We start from the raw sequence: 21820 nt of genomic DNA on the forward strand, positions 1-21820 counted from the left end.
CTGTCAGTCACTCAGGACTTACCGACTGGGGCCTCAAGGCAAGCTCAGCATGGGCTTCTTTGTGTTTGCACTTCCCTAGGAAGGTGGAGTGAAGGCTTGTTCAATAGACTGATTTGAGTTCTAGTATAAAAAACAGTCCTCAGTAAATTCCAGCCACCAAAACCAGCACTTAGTGTGCTGTCAAAGGACTTAACCACTCACCTCTAGAGAAGTTCTATCCTCCTTCTCAATACTCCTGACCACTTTGTGCCCTGCTTCTAGTCATTTTTTATTAAACCCTGGGAAATGAGAAGGATCTGGACCACCTTCAAACTGGGCATGCTCTGTGACAGAGCTATTTTGGCTGGGATTCGGAGCCAGGACTCCCGGATCCATGCTCCCAGCCACACTGCACAGCGGCTATACAGCCTCCCTTCCCCAGCTGAGCCAGACGCTGTGACGCCCGCCCCCTGCAGCCTGTGCTGCAGCCTCCGGCCACCGGAGGGGGGCGAACCCACGTCAACCTGTTGTTTGTCCAGTCCCTATTGATCAAGTCAGCGCCACAAGGAAGTGCGGCACCCACACGCGCTTGGAAAGTTCAGCATTCAGGAAGTTTTGGGAGAGCTGGGCCAGTAGCTGGGCGACTTGGGCAGCGCTGGGCACGCGGGACAGTGCAGACAGAAGGCGCGGGCTGTGCAGTAGACGTCCACCGTACCAGCCCCGTGGGCTTTATTTATTTATTTATCTATCTTTAGAGCGACGGTGTCCCTAGGTCACAGATCCTAAATGCACCGGCTCATCTTAGTCTCCATTCTTGTGTGTGCGAACTTTTGCAGCTATCGGGACACTTTTGCGACTCCGCAGAGCGCATCCATCAAAGCTTTGCGCAATGCCAACCTCAGGAGAGATGGTAAGCACTCATTTGATTTGTGTTCATCATTGGAGAGGTCACATTTGCTATTGTCAAGGTTCTTTGGGTCATTCATCCCGCCCCCACGTCCTCCGTTTTTTAATATTTCAAATGAACTCAGGCGGAAGGCATCCCCAGGGAGGGAATTCTCCTCTTCCTCCTCTCCCCCGCTAAGATTGCCCCTCCTTCCAGAACTGTAGAGAGAATGTGTGAAGTGTCCTGGGGGCCGTTGGGGGCAGTAATATGGGCCAAAGGGCTTTCTCCCCTGCACCCTTACAAGTCTTATCCTTAGGTGTGTCCTGGAGTAGTTGATACCAGAATGCGGGTGTTTCCAGGGTTTGAAAGCTGCATGATGTGCTCCTCCTGAGTCAGGCTAATCTGACACTCCTAAAACCCAGGCATTGTGGTGGGGCGGTGGAGTCCAATGCCCTTTATTGGATGACATAATTCTTATTTCTTTGTTTCTTTTAGTTAGGGGAGTAAGGATGACAGGTTTCAACATTGTGGTTACTTTTGCTGCAGACCGGCATTGTATACACCGTTTATTTTCAAAAGAAGTCAATGTTGTACTTTATGCCCCTCAAGTGACTTTCTCTTGTAGTTCATTAAGGCTCAAGAACTTAGAGTGTGGGAGGCAGAGCTCCTGGAATGTTCTTGTACCACAGGGAACCTGGCTTCTTTGGTTGGTTTCCTTTGTACCGAAGTTTCCCAAGCTCCTGAAATGACTGTCCTAAGAATGGCATTGAGCAAGCAGGCTTGTTTTCCTATCCTGTGGGGGACACATGGAAAAATAGGCCCCTGAAACTCCAAATTTAGTTTCTTTACTTCTGAGACGTAGGCCCTCAGCTGTAAGATCCTTGCAGTTGGGTACCTGGAATGGCCCAAGGCGTTTTTTGGCTTTTGTTTTCCTACATGAAGCTCATTCTCTCTTACTTGCTTAAAGTACCCAGAGCCTTTACTTTCTTCCACATCACTACTCCACCAAGGACATCATCAAGTTGTTCTTAGTGGCTTGGTTGAACTAGCAATAGATAGTGGCCGCCTTAGTCACTAATCAGTGTCTTTCTTGGAAATTGACCGGAAGAGGGATGGGCAGTGGAGGGGTGGGGAGTGGAAGGGTGGGGGGCAGAGCTGGCTGCGGTGGGAAATCCACCACTGTGCTTTCTAAAGACAGGTAGAACCTAGAATAAAGGGCTTTGTCTCCAAGTTAGTGGAACTGTGGAGGCGTGTGACCTAGGAACTCAACTCCCTACTGGATACCAGTGTTTTATGTAAAATGTTGTGATGATATGCTTTGAATGCCCTCCCTCTCAATTAAAGTACGGAGGTTTTGCTCTCAACTTTAAAGCAAACAAGGTTGAGTGGCAGCGCACAGTGCACATTTGCAGTTGGTTTTGCTGGATAGTGTCCCCAGTATGCACAGATCTTTGAACTTTGAGCTTTGCGTTTTTGGCTTCGTAGAGTTAAACACCACATTGGTGCATGACTTCATAGCCATAATTTGTAACCCTCCCAAGTATTGGTTACAAGAAGTCAATGAGAGAAAATGGAAAGCATGCAGTCATTGCTTATTAACCCAAGAATCTGACAAAAATCCATTCAGACAGCTCAGAGGTTTTCCAGGCCCCCTTTCCTTTGTTGGAAAGCACTCTCTGATTTTAATTTTCTTTGTTAGAACTCTGTATCTCTGTCTAGTCTACATGGGTACTTCTCAAAAAACTGACCATGTCTTTAAATCCCTTCATATTTTAGATAAAGCTGTTTCAGTTACTCGTATAGTGCACGTGTGTGTGGGCACACACACACACACACACACACACTCACACATTCAATATTGCTTAATATTTTTCTCTTTAACAATCTTACCTTCAAAAGCTGACTGGAAAGTAGGAAATAGTCATACTTATAGAAGACAATACTGACATTCAGAATGGGTTGTTAGTTTCTGGGAAACATGGCTAAAAAGGTAAAATTGGGTTGAATGGGCTGGAAGTTAAAAAGATGGTGTTACAGTAATGTGTGTTTTCCGAACTAATGTACTGTCATTATCTGTGAACAACAGTAACATTAAAATATCAGGGCAGGAGAATGACTGAAAGAAAAAAGTCTAAAAGTTCTTTGAAGGTATCTTGGTGATAATGGACAATAAAGGGTTGAGTGACAGCTGGAGAATGTTGTTGAGACAGCCTTTGTACCTTCTTTCTAGCTGGGATTGACTGCCCAATGTTGGAGTGAATAAAGCAACCATCAGAGAAGGCCAGGTATCTGATAGAAATGGCTTCCAATAATGTGTTAGAATCTTCATGGATTGTTTCAAAGGGACTTTGGAGAGGTCTAGACACCACTGAAATTCCTAATGCAGATCAGGAGGGATGTTTAACTTATTACATCAAATCCTTGCTCAGACTATACACATTTTCAGTTTGCTTTCCTTAGTTTCCCTTGGGAGTGATTAAGGAAGAAGTTATCTTGCTATTTTGACTTGCAGATGAAGACAGCATAGAAGTCTGAGGGGGACATACATAAGAAATAAGCTCAGGGGGGAAGACAGAAAACAAAATATGATCAACATTAATTTAGTCATTAGAAGATGTGGCCAATAGTCACTGAAAAGCCTAAACGGGTTTGGGTATGTGTGTGGAAACCATTAGGTAAAGGTAACGGTAAATTCGCACATGAACGTCATGTGTGAATTCTGTTAGTTGCTGCCCAATTTGGGGACCGAGAAAGAAATTATAAGGGATTCGGGCAGGTGCCCAAAAAAGGGCATGAGGTGAATGTGATTACTTTTAGCATGATACAAAAAGCTCTGTTCTGACCATCTGTGTCTGGGGGGGAAGCTAAGAAATGGTATAAAGATCTTAGGTTTATAAATACTATGTTCCTTTTATAAGGTGGTTGGTATTCTAAAATGTTCTATTACAATACTGTTCTGGTTGTGGAACAAGACCTCCAGATCTTTCCATTAAAAATAGCTGAAGATGGTGGTAGATGTGATTCAAGTGAGATTTTATAGCTATGGAAGGATACATTACAGTAAACTTAAACACGTAATGCATTCATACTTCTTTATAGTATAATATTAATTGTCATTGTTGTTTTTGTTGAAACTGGTTTACCTTAATCTTATCTCTAAATCTTGACCAGATCCTAATTTAGGAGTCACACCTTATTTTAGTGTCTATGCAGCTGATGCTTTCATGGTAATGACTGTTCACAATAGGTGATGTTCAGATTGATACCAGGAAGGGAAATAGTCACAGTTAAATGACATTATTAATTATTCTAAAACCTAACTAAATAGCATTTCCTGCCTAGAGAGTTAAGAACACAAATCCCTCTCCAAGTCCAAATATGTTGCTGGTAAACAGTGATTTTAGATGGTCCTGTTTTGCTAATATGCCACTAATTGAACCGTCTACAGCGTTGCTGTTGTTGTTAACTAGGGAGGAATCTTCAGGACCTGTCCTTGTGTTATGTTGGATTCTAAACAGCAAGACCAAATCTTAGGCAATGTGCTTTCTAGGGCCATACAGATGACAGCACACTGACCTTTGTCAGAGATCAGAGATGAAAAAGGATTGCAAACAAAGGAGGAAGATATGAGCCATCCCTCGTGAACATGTCTGAGAGCTCAGAGCCAGAGAGTGTCTAAATCTTTTGTTCATTTGTTTTTAGATTGTTTTACTCAATTCTAAGAGTATTGAAGCTTCAAACCTTATGGTGCATATCTTTGTTTTATGTGATTTACATGCAGCTTGGTTTTGACTTTATAACAGTATGGCTTGAAGTACTTAATTGCAATTCTTTTGAAAGGACAAGGACATAGGACTGGGAAGATTTTGAGAGTAAGGAAACTCAAGTTGGTCAGAACCGACATAAAACTGGATGCAAGTTCAGGTCCTCTCTCTCTCTCTGAACTCTTACAGGGAGGCAGCAGGCAATGTGAGAAGAATCTAGAAGTTTGACAAGAGGAAGCCTGTCATATATAGGAGGGGTGGTGAGTCCCTCCTATATAAGGGGGTCTGCTCTGTCTTTATTTCAAAGTGGAAGGCAGGGACCAAGATGGTACCATGTAAGAACCAATACCAAGGCTGTACTGTGATCTTCACATGTATACAGTAGCTTATATGATGGAATTCATACAATGAGAAGAAACAATTGTAATAAACACAACAACCACCCCCCGCTACACAAACACACAATAGTATATGAACAAAGAGCACCTGGGAAAAACAAAAAACAAAAAACAAAAAAAGAAAGCAAACCTCCAACTGAACGAGGCTGACTAATCATTGTGGAGAGAGGTTAGAATGTTGCAAGTCCAGAGCCCACCTGTCTGTGGCCATATTTAGCCCTGTTAATAGTCATATATTGCCTGGCTTTGTACCTGACCTAACCTATTTGTAACCATTAGAAAAAGCATTTAGAATTTACAAACAGATGTTTACACCACAAATCAAAAATCTAAGTGTCATCAGATTGCATCAGAAGCCTATGGAAGGGGATTTTCTGCTTTGCTCTATTTGCTTGCCTTGCGTCTCCACCAGTGTGTTTTAAACATACCTTCACTCATGACCTTCTATGTTCTGTTACTATGAAAATCTCATAAAACTGCTTCCACACTGCAGTGTGGAATTTAGAACAACATAAATATGTGTTCCTGTGTAATGATGAGTGTGATTGCCTCCAAAATATATTATTTCTTAGCCCCTTTATGAGAGCTCTACTTTTTTGGGGTGCTCAGGTATCTGCATGCTGTGCATTGTATGATGGCCTGGGGTGTCTGGATTCTGTATATTGTAGGTTTTTCCTGATATTCAGGGTTGCTGTGCATTGTAGGGTGCCCTGAAGTGTCTACTTGCTGTGCATTGTACAGTGTGCTGCGGTGTCTGGGTGCTGTGTAGTGAATGGTATCCTGAGTTAGGTTGTGAGTTGCATTGGCTGAAACTAATTTTTGTCTGATGGACTTTTTTCCTATTGGTGAACAAAAGTAAAACCAAATTGCTTCAGAAAGACAGGACCAAACATGGAGCAGAATCGGCAGAGCCACTGCTTTGTCTCTTCCAGTCCAGTTGGCTGCAGGTAGGACTCCCAGTATTTGTGGTCGTTGAACCCTGTCATTTATTTTGAAAATCTGGAAGGACATGAGTGTTTTCTGTCTTCCTCCTTGAGAGCTGAGTCATAGGCAAATGCTCTTCCCTCTGGGACTCTTGTATTTTCCTTGTTGAAATGATGTGTATTTCAGAGTAGTGTATGAACACCTTTGGATGGGAATCCTTTGCAAATCAGGTATAGGATGTTTGTAACTCTTGGATACCTTAATATTTATCTCTTGAAAGGACCTCAAAAGTTTTCAGGTAGAAATGAGGTGGTGTAAGTTAGGACTTATTCAGTCACCTCATTTCAGGCACTTCCTAAACTGAGCTCAACTGTCTTCCAAAGATGACCCTGATACCAACAGTGCTTATCACGGATCCTTCAGTGTGCTCTACTGTGACACTGTCTTTATTTAGTGACCGTTTTGCTTTCTTGGTATCTACCATATCCCATGCTGAAGTTCAGTTTTCTAACTGGTCATGACTGACCTGGAGTCAACCGCTAACAAAATAGAAACGGATAGTTCCAACTGACTTTCTGGTTCTTTCTGGGCAAAGCAAAGCTGGTTTTGGGATCATGGGCAGATATTAAAGCTGCTGAACACCTTCCAGGTTTCCAGCCCTTGTCATCAAATAAGCCAAATACCTCCCTGTTGTTCTGTTTTATATGGCGGTTTTGAGATTTTTGCAAGATTTTTAGTTGAGAAAAGTGCATCTCATGGCTAAAGTATGAAAGGGACAACTCACTGTACGGTGTGACATGTGCTTGTATGGAGAGCAATGTAATAAGTTCTAGACCATCATGAGGACATGAGTGACTGAGAAAGGCATTCTGACAAGGGCAAGATGAATAGGAGTTTAGAACTTGTTTGTGGACAGTGTCAAAAGAGTGGAGCAAAATTAAAGCTCATCTCAAGGACTGGGGATGAGAATTATAAAAACAAATATTAATAAAATAAAATAAAGGACTGACAAGATGCCTTAGTGAGTAAAGGTGCTTTCAGTACAAGCACAGGTACTTGAGTTTGATCTGTGGAATCCATGTGAAGGTGGAAGGATAGACTAGACTTTACAAAGTTATCCTCTGCCCTTACCTACATAACGTGGCATGCATGCTCTCCCCTATCATGCACATACCAAACAAATAATACAAAATTAAAATGCAAGAACTTGACTACTAGTGAAGAATCTGGTAAGAAATAAGGGGGAGTTTGAATTTAATTCTGAGAGTGAAGGAAAGTCATAAAAAAACTGAAGTGAGGGGTTGGGGATTTAGCTCAGTGGTAGAGCGCTTGCCTAGCAAGTGCAAGGCCCTGGGTTCGGTCCCCAGCTCCGAAAAAAAAAAAGAAAAAAAAAAAGACTGAAGTGAGCTGGGAGATGCGTAGCTCAGGTGGCAGAGTGACTAGCTATGAGGAACTGGGATTCACCTCCACCACCATAGAAAGCTGAATATGGTGGCACATGCCTATTAATTCCCACACTAAAGAGGTAGAGGCAGGAGGATCAGAAATTCAAGGTCATTGTTAGATACACAGGGAGGTCAAAACTAGCCAGGGCTAATATGAGACATTGCAGACCCTCTATACATATATACATACATACATACATACATACATACATACATACATACATACACACATGCATACATGTGTGCATGCATACATGCACATGCATGTATATATATATACATATATACACATGTATATGTATATATGTGTTTATGTGTGTGTATGAAGGGAGATAGGGAAGGAAAGAGGGAGGGAGGGAAGTAGGGAAGGAGGGAAGGAAGTTTTAATTGAGGAAACATCATGGCATCCCAGTTTTGAATGCAGAAAAAGTATATGCTAAGGAGTAAACTAGGCCAAGGTTGTGACAAGACTAGACTCCTTACAAATCCATTGCCTGCATGACATGTACACAGATTGTGTTAGTTCATTTTCAGAATGATCAAAGACATGAGTGATGTCCCTACTTTAAAATCTCCAGATACTAGTGACCAAAGCCACCTGCTAGTCATTATGTCCTCTGGACTCCAGAAACTTCGCAGTTACTCAACATAAAATACTATATTCTTAACTTTTTCTCGAGGGAATGTGGGGTTCAGAAATACTTGGATAAGGTATCACAGCACTAAGTTATTTCAGATATAAGCATTCCAAAATTAGATTCAATTTAAAACCAAACACCTTTACAATAACTTTTGTGGGCAGGACAGGTTCAGGAAAAGCATATACAACGAGAAAATGCATCTGAGACAGATGCAGTTGGAAGAGGTGTCTGTTTGCAAATATAGCATTTTAGGACCAAGGAAATTTTAGGAAGTCATAAATAAAGGCATTGGTTCACAGTGCATACACAAAAAGAAGAATGTCCTTATGAGGGGTTTTTCCACAACAAGAATGAAGCATGTTTTGCTCTGTTTCACTAAAAGCATTGATAATACAGACCACAACATGTCTTTTTTTCCCTATCTACACCCTGGCCTACCTACAGCAATATATGTTTAGTTATATATTTAGTTGTGTTCTAGTTGTGATTTGTGGGGTTTATGGTTTGTTGATTTTCACATTGGCAGGTGGGAAATTGGCAGTGCAGCAAAAAAAGGCATGCGAGCTGCCTTTCAGCCTTGGGAGTGACAATTACTCGGATTTTACTGCAGCACTGTCTTGTAGAGTGCATGCAGGGCATGAAGACAGTGTTGGACATGTGTAGTGCTGTGCCAAATATGACCTGAAACTTTATATTTTATTTTAATACTTTTTAAATAATTAATCTATCCTAAATATCTAAATTATTTTAAATAATTTATTTTATTATCTACTCAGTTTTACAGAAATTTATATATCTGTGAACAAAATGTTTTGAAATATGTGTTTATTATGGAATGGCTAAAGCAAACCCATTGGTATATATATATATATATATATATATATATATACATATATATCAGCTCATACACTTTTTTGGTAGTAAGAACATTTAAAATCTACTTGACAATTGTTAAGCATGTCATATTTTGTTAATAACTGTATCAATCAGCTTCTGTAAGTTTCTTAGAATTTTACACTTGAGCTCTTGAGCTGTGGCATGGCTGAGCATGGAAATAGTCTCTGAGTGCAGTTTGGCTGTGAACAGGAGTTCCACAAGTATTCACCTAATGTAACAAGAGACTTACACACTCTGCATTTCACTGGAACAATTAATAAGAAACAATGTAGCAACAGCAGCTTTTAAGAAAGGCTGCCAAAGCACCCTTAGTCATCCGAAAAGCAACCAAATGAACCAATAAATAGGCAACAAATTGACTTGGAAGCTTAAATGAGGGTAAAAGTGTATACAACTAAGCCCATAACATCCTTATAGACAGGAAACAGCCACCTGACTTTATGTAACAAGCTGTCCTATCTACTTGCTTAGGTGACTTCCATATCTGCACACAGAACATTAACTTGTGATTGGAACAGAGAGAAGCACCATCTTTGCTTTAGGTCTTCACACTCTGGCCACTGAAGCAGGGAGACCTAGGGACTTTCTTCTCTCAACATTTCCAGGCTTTAGAATGTTTCCATGAGCACTACACAGACACACGACTTAAGTTATTGTTGTTGTTTCTTTAAAAAATATCAGTCAATATTTTCAGTACACCATACTATATTACATGAAAATGTTCTCGTACAAATATGTATTGAAGCACTGAGCACATTCTCTCATATTCAGAACTTTCCATTCACCTCTTCCCTCCTTCACATTAGGCCCATTAAGTCCCCAGACAGTCTCATTTCTGAATATATATATATATATATATATATGTATTCATATATATGACTATATATGCATATAAGTTCATATATGAATATATGATTTTCATGTCAATATATGCATTCATAATTTTATAAATCTATATGAAATCAAGAAAGCACACATGAGATAGTTTTTTGTCTATCTCAGCCCAACTTCACATGCTTAACATGGTCACTTCCACTTGCACCCATGTTTCTGCAAATGACTTTATTCTTTACATATGAAAACCATTCAGTCGTGGCTAGACTACATTTTCTGTGTCATTTCCTCTGTTATGGGACCAAGGTTGGTACCAAAGCTTAGGCAGTGGGACTAAAGTGTGATGAAGACTGCTGTGTGAATATCTATGTGATAGGCTGATGTGGAGGTTTGTAGGTGAGCACCCAAGAATGGTATAGCTGGGCTATATCGTAGATCTACATTGAGAGAGAGAGAGAGAGAGAGAGGGAGAGAGAGAGAGAGAGAGAGAGAGAGAGAGAGAGAGAGAGAGAGAGAGAGAGAGAGAGAGAGAGTTTGGGGGTGGTCCATACTGATTTTGAGAGACTTATTACTTAGATACATGGAAATAGTTCCAGCTTCTTTCCATATATCAGTAGAAATGATTAGATCTCCTCAGAAAATTAGACATTGCATTACCTGAGGACCCAGCTATACCTTTCCTGGGCATATATTCAAAAGATATTCCAACATACAACAAAGACACATGCTCTACTATGTTCATAGTAGTGTTATTTATAATAGACAGAAGCTGGAAAGAACCCAGATGCCCTTCAACAGAGGAATGGATTCAGAAAATCTACACAATGGAATATTACTCAGCTATCAAAAATAATGACTTCATGAAATTCATAGGTAAATGGATTGAACTAGAAAGTATCATCCTGAGTGAGGTAACCCAATCACAGAAAAACACACATGGTATGTATTCCCTGATAAGTGGATATTAGCCCAAAGGCTCGAATTACCCAAGATACAATCCACGGACCTCATGAATCTCAAAAAGAGGATGACCAAAGTGTGGATGCTTCACTCCTTCTTAAAAAGGGAACAAATATATTCATAGCAGTGGATATGGAGGCAAAGTTTGGAGCATAGACTGAAGGAATGGCCATTCAGGGTCTGCCCCACATGGATACACAGCCCATATATACAGCCTCCAAATCTAGATAAGATTGATGAAGCAAAGAATGCATGCTAACAGGAGCCTGGTATAGTTGTCTTCTGAGAGGCACAGCCAGAATATGTCAAATACAGAGGCGAATGCTAGCAGCAAATCATTGAACTAAGAACAGAGTCCCCATTGGAGGAATTAGAGAAAGGACTGAAGGAGCTGAAGAGGCTTGCAACCCCATAAGAACAACAATGCCAAACAACCAGAGCTCCCAGGGACTAAACCACTACCCAAAGACGGACCCATGGCTCCAGCTGAACATGTAGCAGAGGATGGCCTTATTGGGCACCAAAAGAAGGAGAAGCCCTTGGCCCTACCAAGGCTGAACTGCCAGTGTAGGGGAATGTTGGGGGTGGGGTAGGAAGGGGTGGGTGGTTGAGGAGGGAACACCCTTCTAGATGAAGGGAAGAGGGATGGGATATGGGGCTTATGTCCAGGAAACCAGGAAGGGAATAACATTTGAAATGTAAATTTAAAAATTTCAATAAAAAAGAAATGATCAGATCATGCCTAGTGGAATTGCTGATTTTTAAAATGATCATGTCCTTGAGCTGTCAAGAAAATTAAATGTCTTTGATATTTGTGCTGGTTTTATAAGCTGGAAATGAAAATAGTTTTAGAATATGTGAAGTACAGCAAAATTTTATGTTTAGTAGGAACCCCTACTGGAAATGACCTGGTCTAATTGTATGTCATAGATATGTCTAGTTAAGAGACATGTAGAGTGATTGCCTTGGTTCTGTAGGTTAGACGCGACTGGATTCATAATTCTTAATAATATATGTGTGCACAAAGTACAACATATTCAACCAACATATTTTAGTTTGGAAAAACGTAGTTAACTGGATCAGGTGCAGGGATTAGTAACACTTTTATAAAGGCCAGATGGTAAATATTTTAGGTTTTCTGGGTCATAGTATCTCTCGGTTCTGCAACCATCGCAAAAAGTAGCCACAGAAATTGAATAAGAGAATGGAGACGCCTATTAAACTTTCTTAAAGTTGGTAAAATTCATAAAACCTGGCTCTCCAAATATAACTGGAAGCCTGCAAGTCACAATTTGTAGACAATTTGCATGTTTTGTTGAAGTAAAGGCTGTAACTGTGATTAGGAAAGAATTCATGCAAAATCTAATTTGAAAAAGAAAATAAATGAAACACATTTCTGGCATCAGGGAACTTGGCTTAGCATCTGCTCAAGATGGATGGATTATAAATGAAAAGGTAGATCGATACAATGAGAGACATCATATATCACATCTCTGAACAGATATAATTGAGTGAAGGTTAACAACCAACTCTACCAGCAACAACAGTAGGACTAGCTTTGTTGTTTAGATGAATGGAAGAAGTGGCCATTTCTTATGTGTGTTACTTGGGTCCAGTCATCTGGGTCTGTTGCATAGTTCTGCTGGTCTCTTTTCATTCCGTGGCCCTACTTTTCCTAGGATACTAACTTATGACCTAGCTCTCTAGTGTTCATTTCTCTCTCTTCCATCTCTAACTTTTTCCTCTTGTTGGTTCACTCTTCTTGGCTAACACACATGCTCGGATCACTTTCCCCTGCCCAACAGCAAATGCAAGGCATTTTGCTGTTTCTCTTCATGGTGATGTTCCATAAACATCCTCAATGTCCCTCCTCCCTTGCCCTTTTAGTACCTCTTCTTAACTGAAATCATGCCACAGTCCCACTGAGCCATTCTTGTGAAGGCACTAGGTCTTGTAGTCTCCTCCCCCTGGACTATGGTGTAAAGTTTTCTCTTCACTTAAAAAGAATGCTAATTTTCTGTCTCAAGTCTCCCAGATGATGGGTTTGAAATGGTGGAAGAAACAAATCCAAAACGAACATTTTTCATTTTAACATCTTCGGAGAAGCGTGATTAGAGAAATCCTTAAAATAAGCTTTATGGTTTCTCTTTCTGACTGCTGTCAGTGAAAGAAATGAGAAATATCTGAAAATGTTCTGAGCATCCTGTTAATATAAACAGGATGCCTGAAGAGAAAGGTAATGTTTTATGACCTATCTGCAAGGGCAGAATGTGTGACTGAAAAATAATTTTGCTTTAAAAATAAACATTGGCTACAGAATTAGAACTGCTCTCTGTTGCTGAATGCCCACCCCTACCTCCATAGCTTTGTTACAAATGCTGGTGTATTTTCATGTGTTTTACCTGTTTATTCTTCTCACTGATCCTTTCTGGAAAATCTGACTTTAATCTGATTATTATGCTATTATGAGAAAATAACCCACCAGCCTGCGTTTCTCGTTTCTGTTTTCTTGGTGAACTACTGATTTGTTTGTTTGTTTGTTTGCATGACTGTGTATTTGTTTGCTTGCTTGCTGGCTTACCCAGAGCTTACAATGAATGATCCCAATGGTGCTTAATGATAAGTCTTTAATTCAGTAAATAATAATGTGAATTTTTTCATTTTAAGATTCTTTTATTTATCCAGTGAAGGATTTTGTGGTAGACACATCATTATGGCTTTCGAGCAAAAGCCTTAGTGACTGTACTGGTCAACTACAACATTCTTTTTCTTTTCTTTTATTGGATATTATCTCTATTTACATTTCAAATGTTATACCCTTTTTTCATTTCACTCCCAGAAGCCCCCTATCCCATCTGCCCTCCCCTTGCTTTTATAAGGGTGCTACCACACACACCCATCCACTCCTGCTTCACTGCAGTAGCATTCCCCTATGCTGGGGCATCAAACCCCCACAGGACCAAGGGCCTCCCTTCCCATTGGTGCCAGATAAGGCAATCCTCTGCCACATGTGCAGTTGGAGCCATGGGTCCCTCCATGTGTATTCTTTGGTTGGTGGTTTAGTCCCTGGGAACTCTGGGAGGTTTGTTTGGTTGGTATTGTTGTTCTTTCTATGGGGTTACAAACCCCTTCAGCTCCTTCAGTCCTTTCTCTAACTCCTCCACTGTGGACTCAGTGGTCAGTCTGATAGTCACCTGCAAGCATCCTTATCTGTATTGGTCAGGCTCTGGCAGAGCCTCTCAGGAGACAGCCATATCTGGCTCCTGTCTGCAAGCACTTCTTGGCAATAGAAATAGTGTTTGGGTTTGTGGATCTCTGCTCCACATTTTGTTCCCATACTTCCTCTGGTGAGTATTTTGTTCCCCCTTTTAAGAAGGACATCCACATTTTGGTCTTCCTTCTTCTTGAGCTTCATTATGGTCTATGAATTGAATCTTTGGTATTCTGAGCTTTTGGAATAATATCCACTTAAAAGTGAGTGCATACCTTGTGTGTTCTTTTGTGACAGAGTTTCCTCTCTCAGAATGATATTTTCTAGTTCCATCCTATTGCTAAGAATTTCATGAAGTCATTGTTTTTAATAGCTGAGTAGTATTCCATTGTGTAAATGTACCACATTTTCTGTATCCATTCCTCTGTTGAAGGGCATATGAGTTCTTTCCAGGTTTTAGTTATTATAAAAAGGGGCGCTATGAGCATAGTGGAGAACATGTCCTTGCTATGGTAGGATCATCTTGTGTGCGTATGCCCAGGAGTGGTATACCTGCATCCTCAGGTAGTACTATATCCAATTTTCTGAAGAACTGCCAGACTGATTTCCAGAGTGGTTGTACCTACTCGCAATCCCACCAACAGTGGAAGAGTATTTCTCTTTCTCTTTCTCACCAGCATCTGTTGTCACCTGAATTTTTGATCTTAGCCATTCTGATTGAGGTGGAATCTAAGGGTTGTTTTGATTTGCATTTCCCTGGTCACTAAGGATGTTGAACATTTCTTTAGGTGCTTCTCGGCCACTTGATATTCCTCAGTTGAGAATTCTTTGTTTAGCACTGTACCCCATTTTGAAAAGGGTTATTTGAATGTCTGGAGTCTAACTTTTTGTGTTATATATATATATATGTATATATATATATATATATATATATATATATATATATGTATATATTGGATATTAGCCTTCTATCAGATGTAGGATTGGTAAAGATCTTTTCCCAATCTGTTGGTTGCCATTTTGTCCTAATAACAGTGTCCTTTGCCTTCCAGAAACTTTGCAATTTTATGAGATCCCATTTCGTGATCTCAGAGCATAAGCCAATGGTGTTCTGGAAAATTTCCTACCCTGTAGTAAGGGTACAATTTCTCTGATAATACACTGATTAAAGTTTGAACTGAAAAGTAACTTTTAATTTAACTTTTATGACTATATGCTTTTCTCTGTGTACAGATCTTAGAACAAATATTCCAATACCATAAAAGTCAGTCTGTACTCTAAATTACCAACATGTAAGGCTTAACGTTTTGAGTCATTGTAATAATTTAACTAATGAATGGCTGTAGACAAAGATGGGTTCATATGCCTTATTTCATTTGTTTGTTTGTTGTGGTAATATTAAAATAGGGCTTAGATCCTGCACCATAGTGCCACAAGACATCGTTTGGATATTTTCATCTCAGTCAACAAAGTCTCTCAACTGCTATGTGTCATCCCATATCGCACTGCCAATGGCTATTCTCTAAGCCTGGCAAAAATCTCTCTACCCATCTAGTTCCCAAGGCAGTTTACACCCATGCCAGACATACACATTCCCAATTCCGTGACAGCCTCACGTGTCCAGCCATCACACACTCTCTTGAACTCAATTAAATTGCCTCATGAAAGAGCACACAACACAATAACCTTTTATCCAATTGATAAGATATAATTCGCTCCTTTAGACATACAAAGCCCTATACACATCCATCCCTTGAGAATATCCATAACAACCTGTAAATTTGCAGAGAAGAATCTTAACATCTGCCTCCACGTTCTCTTGGCTGCTATTTCTCCTTGTTTCCTGTCTCCTCCCCCTCTAAAACTTTTCTCCCACCCATCCTTCCTTCTGGTCCAATGACAGACCTCATTCTATCCTGCACCTGCCTTTAACTGCATAATAACATCATCCTACATTTATTTATTAGTTTGTTTTTGTCTTGGGAATGTAAACTATATAAAACCCTCATATTTTCTAAATTTAGTTTATTAAAAAATAACAAGAATAATGGGAATATATCATTTATCTGAAACTATTCTATTGTGTATACAATTGATAATTTGAGGTCTGATAAAAACATGTTGACATAGTTTAGATAAATGTTTAACTGTTTTTATTTTCAACAAATCTAATGTGTTAAGTCTGTATGTCTGTGGAAACTTCGTGAAGATCCAGCTTAGAAATTTTGAGGACTTGGAGATTTTGATGTTCATAATCATGAATGCCTTTGAGCAGTCATTTGTTGGCAAATCTTTGGACACATAGCCAATGAGTTGGCCACCTTCCTTTCCTTGGCAAGTCATCAGAAAGGAACACTTCAGGGGACAAAAGCATTATCATGGTTTGAGAAATGATACATTATCCTCACAGAATGCTATAGCCTCTGAGATCCAATGCACATATGGATAGACAGACTGTGTGAACATAGAGGTTGTCTGTGGTTCTCCAGGATGTGGCAACCATGGGTCAGTGTGGGTATATGACAGCCACATAAGTGTTGTGCATAAACTGCTCTGCATTCATATACCTTTAAAGTGTTTTAGAGCATATTGGAAAACCATTTATTGAGTAGCAGGCTGTATATGACCCAAGTTATCAGGGCCAGAATGCTATAATTAATAAATGTTACCCCATATGGTAAGGTTTGTCGATGTGATTACATTAAACATCCTGCCCTGAGGAAGTGTCTTGTGTTATTTTGGGGAACTCCAAATAAGTGGAATCACGGTGCCCTTGTAGAAGAGAGAATGTTTATGTGCGGGTCATACTCACATACACATTGAAACACATATAAAATGATGACTGCATTATGTGAAAATATAGATCTAGAAGATGTATTTAGATTAATGGCATCTGGCAAGGTCTCTCAGTCGGTAGAAAAGATGCCTGCTACCAAATCTATATCTGAGTTCAATCCCCAGGTTCCACACAGGAGAAGTAGAGAAATAACTCCTCCCAGGTATCTTCTAAACTCTACATGTGTTCTGTAGATCAAGTGTACATACACACTCAGATGTATACATACCTTTATACATACATCACACACATGCACATATACACATACATCCTCATTTACGTACATCTAATAAAAATAAAGTTTACGATTTAATTTAAGGCAAACTTGTAATCTGGAGAATTAATGTTTGGAGAAAAATGCTATACATTCCAGTTGACTTTAGGAACTCAGGGATCTTATGTGACATTGAATCCAACCACAGTGAATCATCATTATCCAAAAGGAAGATTACACTGTGAATAAACTTAATTAACCAACTAAGTAAAGAAAGGGAGAAATTCATTTTAAAAATATTTACTTAATCCATTATGTATGCAAACATTATTTTGGTGTGAAATAAATATTGCTTTAATTATTGGAGAGTCTTTTAGAATGATTTTGGTGATGGTCTTCCAAGCCTGTTGTGTAGTTTATACTTTAAGCGATTTCAGACTAGCCACACAATGAACATCCAGTGCTATTGGTGCTGGGTCATTAGCAAGGTCAGAGAAAGCTCTTGAGGTCATTTGCTTAAATAAGAAAGCCTTGCTTTATTTCAACATATAAACAAAGTATAGAGTTGTGAGTCTCTTTGTGATTCCCTATACTGAAAACACCTAAAGAGAATTATAATCTCAAGGGAAGAAATCTAAATGCACCACTGAATAAACATAAAATAGTAAACATGAACTTACAGAGAGTAATAATGTAAATAATCTGCAGTTAATAATTCAGCAAGTATATGTTTTCTATGAGTTTTATTTTATACTATTAAGTCAACAATTAATAATAACTAATCACCTTCTGATAAAATTCCAGTTCCCAGATGATGTCATGTCCCATGCAAAGGTTAAGATACTTAGGATTTTTCTTATGATATCAGCAGCTGCAATTGCTTTCACCAATGCTGGCTTTCACTTTCATCCCCAACTAATGTGATATAGGCAACAGTAATGCTGCCTCCTTATTTCACTATTTTTAATAATTACTCTTTCATGCTAACTAGTAACAGATCAATGAAAAAGGGAATACTGTTGTCTGTTTGAGGAACTTAACCATTACAGATTCAACAGAGATTTCTGTGCAGCACCCCATGTCTCCGAAGACTTAGAGGCTTTGGGTGGCATGCATTTGTAACTGGTTATTTTTAGAAAAAAAGGAGGAGGAGAAAGAGAAGAAGAAAAAGCAGAATTCTATTTAAAAAATCTGTTAAGACTTTGAAATATTCAAATTCCTGCTTACTATGTGACTCCAAATTTAAAGGCAATTAGTAAAGATCACTATAGGAAAATAATTCATATGTCTTTTGCTAAGATGTACACACACACACACACACACACACACACACACACACACACACACGCCTAGCTGGTGGCTGTGTTTATGTTGGCATGGGCTTTAAGACAATTATAACTTACAATTTGCACAAATTTCTGGTATCTTATTTTTCCTTAACTGACTTACAATATCCTTTTGAATTCTTTTTCTACGAGAAGCTCACATATGATATCTAAGGAAACTTGTAGGACACATATAGTCTATTTGTGGAGAACTCAAACAAATTGCCCAGTTTGAAGCCTCATTGCATGAAAGACCACAACACAGAATTGTCAGGTTAGATGGGAAAGTCTTTTTCTAAGCAAGAGCCACCCTCCAGAGCTCTCAACAGCCTGATGTGTGTCAGGACACAGCAGGATTCTTGTGTTGTTGAAAACATTCTATTCCAAAGGCACTTTTCATTTTTCAATAGAGAAGTGAGCCAATTTTAAATTATGCTTTGGTATGAAGTGTGCAGTATTCTCGTGTATTTTTACCTGAAATCTCTTCCTTAATTCATGTCCTGCCTTCCAGCAAGAGCATAAGCTGCATAGCGCTGCAGATTCTTTGGCTCTGGTTCCCTGGCTTTTAGAGTAATATGTGGGCTAACGGAGGCATTCAGTGAACATTCACTGATTGATTGCGTGAACAGCAGCAAAGTACAATCCAAGAGAAGCTCAAACCAGAACAAGAGGAAGAGGAATGTGGATGACATAGACAGATTCATGTGGATACTAATAAGTCTTAAACATCTGGTCCCTTGAATGGTCTCTTAAAAGGTCCTAAAATTTAATTTTATAATTCTAATTTGGTATTCGTTTTCCCTCAGAGACATCTACATTGTGAAAATCTCAGGCTCTGCAAAATCTAGACCATTCCTTTGTCTAGGGTTAATATGTTCATCTTGTCAGTAGAGGTTTGGCCTGAAGTAGTATGGACACAACATAAAATACACTTTAACAGATGAGCAATGGCACAGCAGGGGCTTTAGTTTCCTAAAATTGAGATTAACTAAATTCGGATGGAACCTGAATCAGTCTCAGTGACTCATAGCCAGGCTGTCATGTCCGTTCACTGGTACACACCTCTGTACTCTCAAAGACATGCTGCCTTTGTTCCCAAATGTACGTTACACATCTATAGAACATAAACAAATATTTTGTGATGCAGCAAAATATGAAGGCAATAGAGTTTTGTGTCAATAAATATTTAATACAATGTTTTTTTTGAATCTGAGTTATACATTGCTTAGGTAATTGTTACTAAGTCAGTTTTCCAGTCTCTCTAGGGTGCCACAACAAAACCCTAGGGACATAGCTGCTTCAGCAGCACCTGTTCATTCTCACAAGGCTGTCAAAGTCAAGGTCAAGGAGCTGGCAAATCTGCATTTCTGGTTTGGTAGCTTTTTTGGCTAGCACTGGTTTACCTGCTTGCTGTGCCTTTCACATGACCTTTGCTTTTGACTCCTGTAGAGAGAGTGGGCTTCTGAGGTCCTTTGTGTAAGAACTCTTGCCCTACTGTCCAGATGAGAGCTTTGCCCTTATCAACCCACAGAACTTTAGTCACCTCTCCAGAGGTTTTGACTTCAAGCACAGTCATCTTGGGCCTCAACTTCAGCATAAGAACAGTGAGGCATGTGGCTCAGTCTATAATGATTAGTTCTGAGCCAGAAAGAAGTGAAAACATTCTATAGAAAGAGGGGGAAAGGAAAACAAAATAAATTTTAAAAGAGTATTGGGTACCATGCCGACATTGCTTCATTGCTCTCTTCATTTTTCCCTCACAAAGAGGAAAGGCATCTTGAGAGAGAGGGAGGGAGGGGAAGGAGGGAGGGAGGGAGGAGGAGGGAGGAGAGGAGAGAGAGAGAGAGAAAGAGAGAGGAGAAATGGATAGGTAAATTATGGATCTACTCTGTGTAAGAAATTCTGGAAAGCATTTATCATCAGAGTATGTCATCAAAGAATTTTGTGCCTATTCAGTGATTAGGGGTACACCCAGATATTTTAAGCCAAAATAAAAATGCAAAAATCTCCACTTCCAACTTGCATTTTCAATTAATGAATCTAGTAATGACATTACATAAAAGGGGTTATTATTGTGTACAAAGGGTAAATGATATGTTAAAGAGATTCACGTACTGTATTGTGTGGCATTCAATTTATACCATTAGAGGTTAATGAAATTCATTAACTTGGAAAGAAAACCTAACCTGTGAAAGATTGTACAGAATACTGATTAAGGGAAGAAGAAAAGCCTGTCTGCCACTAACGAGCAATACATTCTCAGAAAGTTGCCCTCTCCCACCCTAGGGTGTAGAGATTAAACAGTAAAGCAAAGCCCAGTTGTAGAAAGTGAATGTAAAGATTAATAATTGCTGGCAGTAAAGCATTTAATACAATGAGAGGAAAACAACTTCCAATCAATGGGGAGACATTCCGGTATCTGTGAGATACTTATTAATGGAGGGAGATTTCTTCATCTCCACCTCTTTCTAGTAAAAATATAAATAGTGAACATTCTGGTTAAATCTTTGGATAGTGATAGTTGATAGTTATTCCTTCCTTTCTACCTATCTTCCTCTCTCCTTTGTGTGTGTGTGTGTGTGTGTGTGTGTGTGTGTGTGTGTGTGTGTGTGTGTGTGTGTGGTGTGTGGTGGGACTAAATAAATGTACTTATTAGAGGTAGTCCAGGTCATCTTGTTGCTAAACCATGGCATAGAGAGGCAAGACTTACACAATGATTATAGTATATCTCTTATGTATAAAACATGAATCTAAATACAGTTGAAAGTCAGAGTAAAACCTATTCCTACCTGTAGGCAAAAAATTTTTGCAGCCTATTTTGATAAAAGTTCAATCTCTCCTTTTGCCTACCACCCACCAAAGTTAGTGCAAGAGAAGTTATTAGGATATGGAGGAAGTGGATCGATTTAGCAAAGGTTCTTTGCTGAAGAGCCTGATCTTCGTCAGCATTTCAGTCCCTTAGCAAACACTAAATATAACTCAGTAGGTACAGTCCAGTTGTCTTAGCTTGCAGAAGACATGACACATGAACCAGCAGCTGTAGTTCAATCCTGAAGAAAACTCAAGGCTCACTAACTGGCCTGAGGGGACTGAAGGGGCAAGAAGTTGCAGGAACTTCACCAGAAATTCTTTGGTGAATTTCTCTCAATGGTTGCTTTGCCACTAGTGGACAAACCTCAACAACGGTGTGTAAGGCAAACCAATACATGCATGTTATTAGCAAAGAATAGCAAGGTAGAGCAGAGCAAATCAATGCTCCTCCCTCACTGTCTGTGGAGTCATATTATTATTCCATTAACACACGTCCTTTCATGCATTTGATATAGCAAAACATCCCTTCACCTGGGTCTGCTTCAGAAAAACATTTTTTCATATGTCTGCTTTAGCAAGACACCCTTTTACCTCTATGCCATTTGACTTAACTAAGAAACTAGAAATTTCAACTTAACCACACTGTTCCCTTTCAAAGCTTTTCTGAGTGTCTAAAGACAACAGAAATGTATTCT

At 39.5% G+C, this 21820-nt stretch overlaps 1 protein-coding gene across 1 annotated transcript in view; it reads left to right on the forward strand.

The window, feature by feature from the left end:
• The first annotated feature begins 589 nt into the window (after nt 1–589).
• Pdgfd (platelet derived growth factor D) overlaps nt 590–21820 on the forward strand; it is a 209508-nt gene continuing 188277 nt past the window's right edge. The window contains 1 exon segment of the mRNA XM_032911072.1: nt 590–889. Within this exon segment, the coding sequence (XP_032766963.1) occupies nt 766–889 (124 nt within the window). The 5' untranslated portion in view covers nt 590–765.

The sequence above is a fragment of the Rattus rattus genome, chromosome 8 (genome assembly GCF_011064425.1).
Source record: "Rattus rattus isolate New Zealand chromosome 8, Rrattus_CSIRO_v1, whole genome shotgun sequence".
NCBI lineage: Eukaryota > Metazoa > Chordata > Mammalia > Rodentia > Muridae > Rattus > Rattus rattus.